This window comes from Rutilus rutilus (assembly GCF_951802725.1).
Source record: "Rutilus rutilus genome assembly, chromosome: 1".
Taxonomy (NCBI): domain Eukaryota; kingdom Metazoa; phylum Chordata; class Actinopteri; order Cypriniformes; family Leuciscidae; genus Rutilus; species Rutilus rutilus.
The window spans coordinates 29,348,559-29,358,456 of NC_140209.1; the positions used below are offsets into that span (position 1 = coordinate 29,348,559).

Sequence of the window (9,898 nt, forward strand, 5' to 3'; positions counted from 1 at the left end):
TCTTTTATTACCTGCAAAATTACAGTCAGACCTACAGATCCTATTTGTTTGGTTGCATTGTGATTGAAGCCTTTGAAACCAGTCAGTTAAAGGGAAAGTACTGCTGTGTTACTTTCAACTTCGCATGTCTGAATTTCCTACTTGAAAAAAAAAATAAAAATGCAATGACACAACGCTTAAAGTCAAATGAAATGAATTCTGAATGAATGCAGCAAAAGTGTTTTGTTTTTTCCATTAACTGTAATAAAAACTCTAAAATATTCAATATGATCAACACACCCCCTGAAGGTAAGCACCAGAATCTTAGCAATGTTGCCAAGTCGTGCTGTTCTTTTAACTGTTTATTTATCAATAAATCCTGAAAAAAGTATCACAGGTTCCAAAAAACTATTAAGCAGCACAACTGTTTCCAACATTATCAATATCAAATCATTATATCAGAATGATTTCTGAAGGATCATGTGACACTGAAGACTGGAGTAATGATGCTGAAAATTCAGCTTTGATCACAGGAATAAATGACATTTTAAAGTATATTAAAATAGAAATGTTCACAATATTACTGTTTTATATATATATATAATATATATATATATATATATATATATATATATATATATATATATATATATATATATATATATATATATAAATTATTTTTTTTATCAAATAAATGTTTCCAAAATAATGTTTCCAAACTTTTGATCGGTTTACATAGACACAAATAAAATAAAAAAAGGTGATTTAGACACTTTATAGATCGAAAAACACACATTTTTGAATGGACGATGGGGCTCGGGAATGTCTAGACATCCATTATAAGTGCATTACAGCATAAACACAATCATTGTTTTCTTTTATAAACTGAGGGATGAGTCTAAATTACTTTCAGCCCTAACAGACGTCATGCCACAGATGCTGTCAATAAAGACTCTGGAAGACGTTCAGGACAGCATTCAGGACACATCACCCTCTGCTGGCAAAACACAACACCACAGGCCTCACGAGAACGCACGGTATTAGTGTTCAAAACATGCCGGTGGTTTGGCACGTTGAGGCTCACAGTAATGAATTCAAACAGGAAGAACTCCTCAGAGAGCCAAATAAACTTCTGCCGCACAGTGATAGACGCTAATATATGCGGGATGGAGGAGTATGACATGAAATGAAATCCTGACTCATGGATCATGAGAGCCGTCAGCTGGAAGCTTTATTCGTGTTTCTTAACAGCAGCTGCACTCGCTCATCACGTCTCCAGTCATGTGACTGATTACAAAAAGCACTTTGTTTGACATCCGAGGCAAACGCACAACAGCGAACGCGCTGAAACGCAAGCAGTTTCTCTCAGAATAAGAGATCTGGAGAACAGTTTTGTGTGGAATACTTTCCAGCTGTGCTTTGTAGAATTCAGTGAACTAACCCTGAAATACAATCTTGTTTTTGCTCAATCTCACTCCGAATCCAGAACCAGTGACGGGAACTGAACGCCTCCCTCCGCCAGAAGCGAGTAGAGACCACGCAGAGCCACGGCACTGGGTCGCTCGACACCGGAGCGAGCGTCACAGACAGACACAAGGTTATCGGACATCGCCTAAAAACAGAAGAAAAACACGTGCTTAGTGCAATACAGGTTGTTTCAAAGCAGCTTTACAGTGACAAACAATCAATTCTGCTGTAAAGAGGCTCTAAAAAGACAATATTATTCAGCTGAAATCAGTTCAATGTTGATTCAGTTCAATAACCTTGTAAAATTCATCAATTATTATGAAATGAGTTCAATTCAGATATAAAGCAGCTCTACAGAAAACAATAGTGTCGATATTTAACAAAATGATGCCTTATAAGACACCTTTTTTCGGCCAAATTAAGAAAAAGGGTATCTCTTGAATATAAGGCGGCGAGATATCAAAATGATTTGAAACCTTCTGAAGACGAATGTCCTGCTGAAGTTGTTCCACTCTGAGCCTTCGGCGTTCCAGCTCTCTGAGTTCAGTCTCACTGGTGTAGGACAGGATGGGCGGCAGACAGGAACGATCGGAGTCACCCCATTCACCTCTTCTCCGGATGGGACACAAAGCTCCAGAGCTCCTCTTATCCCACCTCTCCCAGTCTGAGAAACACAAGGCAGTTTTGCACTGGATTTAGATCTACGTCCAGGTTATCAACCCATTTAATCCAGATCAAGCTGTGTGAACGGGATAGTGAACTGAATTCACAACTGAACAGCAAAATCTGTGATAATATCATTTCTTAATAACATTCTAATGGTACCAAATGCAATTGGTATAAGGCAAAACATTGAAAACGAGCAAGCGTCAACATTACATTAATTGCTTTCCCAAGAAGCGAGAATATGGGAAATCTGGTACATGGATCCCTTCAGAGTTGGGGGATTTCTATGGGGTTGTGGCTGATGAAGATTCAAAATGATGAGCCATGTGTGAGGCTTGTTGATGCGTTACCCGTTAAATCCAGAAGGAGCACTTCAAACTTCATGAGAAAAAAGATAACAGCTAACAACATTGAGAAAGGGCAAAACATTGAAAACGAGCAAGCGTCGACATTACATTAGTTGCTTTCCTAAGAAGCGAGAACATGGGAACTCTGGTACATGGATCCCTTCAGAGTTGAGGGATTTCTATGGGTTGTGGCTGATAAAGATTCAAAATGATGAGCCATGTGTGAGGCTTGTTGATGCGTTACCCGTTAAATCCAGAGGGAGCACTTCAAACTTCATGAGAAAAAAGATAACAGCTAACAACATTGAGAAAGGGCAAAACATTGAAAACGAGCAAGCGTCGACATTACATTAGTTGCTTTCCTAAGAAGCGAGAACATGGGAACTCTGGTACATGGATCCCTTCAGAGTTGAGGGATTTCTATGGGGTTGTGGCTGATAAAGATTCAAAATGATGAGCCATGTGTGAGGCTTGTTGATGCGTTACCCGTTAAATCCAGAGGGAGCACTTCAAACTTCATGAGAAAAAAGATAACAGCTAGCAACATTGAGAAAGGGAATGGGAGCTTTGACTTTTAAAGAAAGTTTTTGATCACTGCAAATACCATGTGAACACTGTTGTGTTCATGAGAAGAAATGTACATTGTTGTGTAATGACGTAATGTGTGTGAGAACACAAATGAAAAGAGAAACGAAGATGGATGAAGTTTGCTAGTCCTGTCTCGTGTGCTTCTTTGCATATAAAGCAGACCGGGGCTAGTTGTCACAAAAACTACAATTACACACATGTGTGATTTCTCTAGCACTGGTTTTGTATGTTGGTTTTAAACACCAGAATGTTCTTAAATTAAAATGTGTTTATACTTAAGTAAAATTACAATATAACCATATTTTGTAATATCTGTCTGTTTTATTGTTTACAAAAAAACAATAAAAACACACTGACATATTCAATCAAGAGTCAACTTTACAATAAAGGCAGATTTGAACTGTCTTCTATGATTTGAAGAATTGTTCATAAATGTCAAGTAGGGTCAAGTTTTTGCATGTGCCAAATAAAATGATAATTAAATAAATAATATTAAAATTAAAACATTTACAAATAGTTTAATATAATAATTCATTATAATTTAATATCAATATTATAAATATAAATAAATACATATAGTTCAAATATTCAAATAAATATTAAAAATTCGAACAAATTTAAATACAATTTTATCAGAAATATTTTATTAATTGTAGTTTCTGTTGGTAAAAACAATGGTTTCATATTTCACCTTTTGCTGTTTCATGAATTGTTTTGTTCTTCATAATTGTTTAACACTATTTTGGCCATTAAATAGCCTACATTTGTGACAATTTACCTTATGATGCACTATTGGGGCATGTTGCCACAAAAGGTCAGTGTGCGTTAAAAGACCTGTATCTTTTCCCTGAGCCGTAAAATTAAATATTTAAAATTTATTTTGTAAATTGACATTATCAATTAAGCAGGTGCTTTTATTCAAAGTGTCTTACAAATGAGTAACAACACAAGAAACAAACTCTGCTCATGAACCCTGACCTGAAAATGACACAAAAAGCTTGGGCAACTGGAGAGAGACTGTGAAGTACCTTTCTTCTGCTGATCAGCACATGTTAGAAGATCTGCCGTCATTCTCTCCAAACCCTCCAGCATCCGCAAGGACTCATATTCTCTCTCATGCGACGTCCCTGTGACACACACACACACACACACACACACACACACACACACACATTTCTCTTGATCTCTATCTACGGTACTCCAAGTGAGCTGCCCGCCTGTGAAACATCCTGTGACTCAGAGGAATAAAGACTAGATGACAGTGTTTTCCTTGGACGGATTCTTATTGTCCAGATGCTCATTTCTCAGCCCCCTTATTCCTCCCACACACTTCTGTCTTCCTGCAGCCCTTCATCTTTCTGGCCTACCTGAGTCTGAGTGTGTGAAGCAGTGCGTCAGGTCAAGACAACGCTGTGAAAGCACGTCCAGCTCCGCTGTGATATCAGCAGGACATCTGGAAGGCCATTCGGATGGAAACTGATACAGCAGCAGGTCAAGAACATCCAACAACAACATAATATTTGACCATAACAAAAGAAAGGGAGAGAAAAAGATGACAGAGTTTTACGTTTATCCCTCAAAGCTTCATTTTTAAATGGTCGAATTAAATATGCCATCTATCCTGACGAGGCCTTTTGAACAAACCTCCTTCAAAACACATGAACGCCTACAACAGGGAGCAAACAAAAGCGTCACGAGAGACGCCGTTAAACTAACCTCAGGTCTCAAAGCACATTACATTAAAATAATAATGAACATAAACAACTTACAGAGCTCTTACGTGTACCACCAGACTGCTGCAGATTCATATCGGCATTGATAGTGCAACATAAGCTCATTATTTTGGTTCAGGAGGAACTGTAAAAGGCGGCTGCTGTTTCGGTTGCGCTGCTCTGTGACTGACGTCTGTCTAACTCTGCATAGCATGAAACGCGCTGATGACATGACGTGTGATGTCTGCGCGAGCAGGTGCGCGGAGGTATGGAAATACATACGTTGACAAGCAAGTAGGTTATCCCTCAAAGCTTCATAAAATGTTCGTCCAATCATTGCAATGCCTGGATGAACATTTTATTGTCCTACGCCTTACACAGATGATATACTGTATATACATGCATTGTTTGCTTTCACAAACTATTATGACTCAAACTTTCAGTGAAAATGTTTTAAAGCAAAGACTGAAAGACAATGATGGTGACGTTGAAGTCATGCGACTATGGTGTAGTTTGTTTATCGTTTAGCTTTTGACTTCTACCGACTGTATTTACACTTCAAAAATTCATAAAAGTTGTGTTCATTTGTGAAGATTTTCACATTGAACAAAACATGAATGTTTTGTTGAGTTTTGTTGATCACAGAGCTTATTTTCTGCAATAATCCAAAAGCCAATGGAAAAATCCTTCTTTTTTTTTTTTTTGAGGGAACCAGGGTGGCCTACAAAAACACATCATCCCTGCACCACTCTATAATGTGCAGTTTAGTCCTAGATCAGGATTAAAACCCACCAACAGGAGACACGATGATTGCATTGATAATGTCTGATCTTATGCAACAGGTCAGAAGTGACAGGATTGATCTGAAGGATACAGTTGCCCGCAGTCTCTCCGTAAACTGAGTTCTCTCTGGTACTGGCTTTGATTGCTGGGTTAACACTTTTTTCCACAATCTGAAAAAAATAAATAAATAAAAATTCCCTCACAATAATAATTGTGATTTAATATTTTGCATATATTCATTTATTATCATTTGATATAAAGAAATATTCTGGGTTGACTTCAAGTAAATCTTTTTTAAGGAAGAATCGTGGTTAAAGTAATGCATGTGCAATGGAAGTCAAAGGGGCAAGGTGTTTACATGAAGCACTTCTTAAAAATGTGTTACTTGAGTAATTATGATGCTTTCTAAATTCTCATTTTGCTCTATAACTACTGTTATATGCAGTTATTAGTCACTCACTGACGATATTTATGTGTTCAGATGTGTCTCTGTGTAAAAGGTTCAGTTCTCTTTGTGTGTATTGTGTGAAATGTACAAGATTTACCTGCTTTAAATCTTCACATTATATGATGTTTCACTGACAAGGTTTGCAAGAGATTTTTCTTACACTAGTCTTATGTTAAAATGTCTAATGCTTAAGTCTTGTTGCTTTACTTTCGCAACATTATATTAAGGTTTACTGCGTTGCTCTGTTTACTTCCATTGTACTGTGGCATGGTTTTAAAAAATGAGTCATTCAAAAATCAATATTATGCCACAAATACTGCTGATAGTGCTTAGCTTGTATTGAACCCAAAATATTTAAAAGACAATATTAGACTGACCGGATCTGTTTTGTTCTTTGTGCTCGCCAGACTGGTAACAAAGGAGACGATATCCTACAGCAACAAAGACAAGCCATTAAAGCTACATTTGATGGAAAAATATGCAATATGTGACCCTGGACCACAAAACCAGTCACATTTTGCACAGGTATATTTGTGGCAATAGCAAAAAATACATTGTATGGGTCAAAATTTTCTATTTTTCTTTTATGCCCAAAATCATTTGAATATTAGGCTAAGAAAAGATCATGTTCCATGAAGATATTTTGTAAATTTCCTACCGTAAATACATTAAAAAAATATTTTTGTGAGTGGATGCATTGGATTACTAATTCAACTCTCAGATGATGTAAAAAGTCGCTTCTGCTCACCAAGTAAAAACAGTAACATTGTGAAATATTACAAAAAAAATTGTATCATGTTTTCTATTTGAATATATAGTATATAAGTAATTCATTCCTGTGATCAAAGCTGAATTTTCAGCATCATTACTCCAGTCTTCAGTGTCACATGATCCTTCAGAAATCATTTGATGCTCAAGAAACATTTCTGATTATTATCAATGTTGAAAACAGTTGTGCTGCTTCATATTTTAGTGGAAACTGATACATTTCAGGATTCTTTGATGAATTGAACGGTTTTAAAATAGAAATCTTTTGTAACATTATAATTGTCTTTTCTGTCACTTTTGATCAATTTAATGTGTCCTTTCTGAATAAAAGTCATAATTTCTTTCATACTGACCCCACTTTTGAAAGGTAGTGTACGTATTCGATTAAAGATATATTTCACATTTGGACGCAACAAAGATGAATATCTGATCCCATACATACCATTGTGCATTCTGCATATTTCCTGTTGTGAACTTCCCATCTTGGCAGGACACTGATGGGGAAGACTCTTCAGCATTTGTGGCTTTGACACACATCTTCTGCTGGGATGCTGGGATCACTGGAGCGCTCTTCGGGACTGATGGCCTTCTTTTGAATACCGGATGACCATTTGGTCCCTTCCGAAGCAGAACGGCCCCGTGGGTCACGTTCACCCTGGCTGCTCCTCTGTGATGACTGGGTTTTTTGCACGTCTCTGAAGGGGGGAAAGATTTCACTGGTCTCCTTTTAGCTTCTTCTTTAACAGTAACATTTGTTTTGCTCTCATTGGGCTGTTTTCTTCGGTTGCTGTCAGAGTGAAGTTCTTTATGAGCCTCAGATGTGCTGCGGATTTTCAGTGCTTTTTTTAAAACCTGCTCCAATAATTCAATTTCTGTTTTTTCTTCAGCTGGAATATCTGTTTTAGAAAGCAGAGACAAAGATATATTGTGTAATATATAACATGGGATTATATGACAAATAAAGACAGATAAATAAATGATTTTCCTCTGACCATCTTTAGTAGCGATGGCTGTGGCAGTTTCCAGTTCACTGGCTTCTGTCACGCGTGTTCTCCTGCACAAATATGGCATAATTGAACTTTTTACACCCTCTATTTCAAGACAGGTAGGGTACATTGGGGCTAAAGGCGCACCGGGGTAAAAGTTGCCCTTGATTTTATTTTCGTCTAAACCACCAGATGGCACAAAAACCTGCCGAAGCACTTTCCAAAACATCTGCTTTTCAAAATGCACGTGAAAATTTGTCTGATCCTTGACGTGAACAACGCAGAAGCGCAAAGTTGATTCTGCGCTAATTTGATCTAATATTTGATGTTTTTTAAAATGTTGTAGATTTAAGAAGCAAATGAGAATCTCTAAAATTATTGAATATATTTTAAGACAAAGGTCTTGTTAATGATTTTCAGGTTTGTTCAAGCTAATTAAAGCAACAGTTTTTCAATAACAGAAGAATATGTAAAAGTATGGTATTTGGGGTAAAAGGCACAATAATTAACACGATAATAAAGAGTTGGCTGACTTTTCCATTTGTTGACATGACATGGTTAGATTCAGATGGTAAAAATCATAGATTAAGTTGGGTGTCCACCAAACCATCATATTTAAAAATATGATATTAATCATCTCATATAATAAAATAGAACTTATTGTTACTAATGTAAATCTATATTAAATGATTATGGGATCTCCTTCAATGCTTTCGGAATCTTTACTTTTTGAAATAATTATGTAATTTTTATATTAACAATAATATTTTAATGAAAGTATATTTACTGAACAAAAATGAATTAATTTATTCATCAAGATAAACAGAAAATAGTACAAAGTCAAACTTTGCTAATGTGTTTGTTATGAACATGTATTACCTTAGACACGATTAAAAACATTATATTATTTTAGCTAAAGTATTTGTATCAATATTGTGTGCCTTTTGCCCTGTGCTGGTTTTACCCCGTGTTTGGGGTAAAAGGCCCCCCTCGCCACCTCATACATTTATACGATTTTTAAACAAAATAAACCACTTTTATGATTTATTTTCACCAAAATGTGTTGCTCCATAAATGTTCAATACAAATATATATTTTTTCTGCAATCATACACTATGGGAGAAGAGAAAAGCACATTTTTCTTAAGGTGTGCCTTTAACCCCTTGGTTCCCTATGCCATAACAACAAGAAGCACCAGTTAAAGGGACAGTTCACCCCAAAAAATGTATTCTGTCATCATTTACTGACCATCAAGTTGTTCCAAACCTGTATGAATTTCTTTCTTCTGCTGAACACAAAGTGTGTAACCAAATAATATGGAAGTCAATGGGGTCCGTCAACTGTTTGGTTACAAACATTATTTAAAATATCTTCTTTTGTGATCAACAGAAGAAAGAAATTCATACAGGTTTGGAACAACATGAGGGTGAAGTAAATGATGACAGAATTTTCTTTTTTTTTTGGTGAACTATCCCTTTAAATACCTTACATTGAGCGCAATATCTCCTTGCACTGCCTGATGTTTTCAGTGAGTCTTGATTCTTCAGCTTTGCACATCTTGACAGCTTCTTCAACAGCATGAAGAGACATGCTCAATATCTGAGAAAATACACAAGAACAGTAAGCCTAGAGCAACTGTACTGTGTATAGGAGACAATATATGTGTGACAAAAGATTTAGGTTAAAATGAATATGTATGCAAGCATGCAAGTTATAGATGCTATAGTTATACATTTACACATGCACAAATATTTCAGGTGACACTAAGTTCATCAAGACATTAAGTTCAGGTATCAAACAGCCAGTTATTATAATGCACACTGCGTACTAAAGAGTGCGTACTTAAGTGCATTCAATCAGTAACGTTAAACCTATACATGTGGTCAATATGTGTGTGAATATTCAAGACTCTTATCATCATGATTCAAGTTACCCGCCCGGAAGCGCAGGTTGGTGTCTAAAAACACAGCTTTCACTTTCCTTTATCCATCATTTGTGTACCTTCAGCTCGTCGAGGGATTTAAATCAATCGTATGTAACTCAGACTGTCAACATAATGTCAGACAAGCAAAGAAAATTCTGCGTCAAACTTCCGAGCTCAGCGAGACTTCACACAAACGCCCGCTCGTCTCAAATATCGCGAGACTGACTCGA

At 36.5% G+C, this 9,898-nt stretch overlaps 1 protein-coding gene and 1 long non-coding RNA gene across 3 annotated transcripts in view; both read right to left on the reverse strand.

The window, feature by feature from the left end:
- Window positions 1-9,898, reverse strand: part of LOC311278113 — a 415,099-nt gene that overhangs the window by 189,909 nt on the left and 215,292 nt on the right. The gene's annotated exons all lie outside the window — the stretch shown is intronic.
- On the reverse strand, window positions 665-9,891 carry tedc2 (tubulin epsilon and delta complex 2). 2 transcript variants are annotated; one of them, XM_084388447.1, is made up of 10 exons: window positions 9,678-9,891; window positions 9,234-9,343; window positions 7,751-7,812; window positions 7,201-7,654; window positions 6,368-6,421; window positions 5,634-5,712; window positions 4,415-4,523; window positions 4,076-4,174; window positions 1,923-2,110; window positions 665-1,591 (listed from the first exon to the last, which is right to left on the reverse strand). In XM_084388447.1, exons 2-10 carry the CDS (start codon window positions 9,332-9,334, stop codon window positions 1,451-1,453), a joined length of 1,287 nt encoding a protein of 428 aa, XP_084244573.1. In that variant the 5' UTR covers window positions 9,335-9,343; window positions 9,678-9,891; the 3' UTR covers window positions 665-1,450. The 2 variants fall into 2 exon arrangements, with proteins under 2 accessions (XP_084244573.1, XP_084244574.1); XM_084388448.1 differs by having other exon boundaries at window positions 9,746-9,883.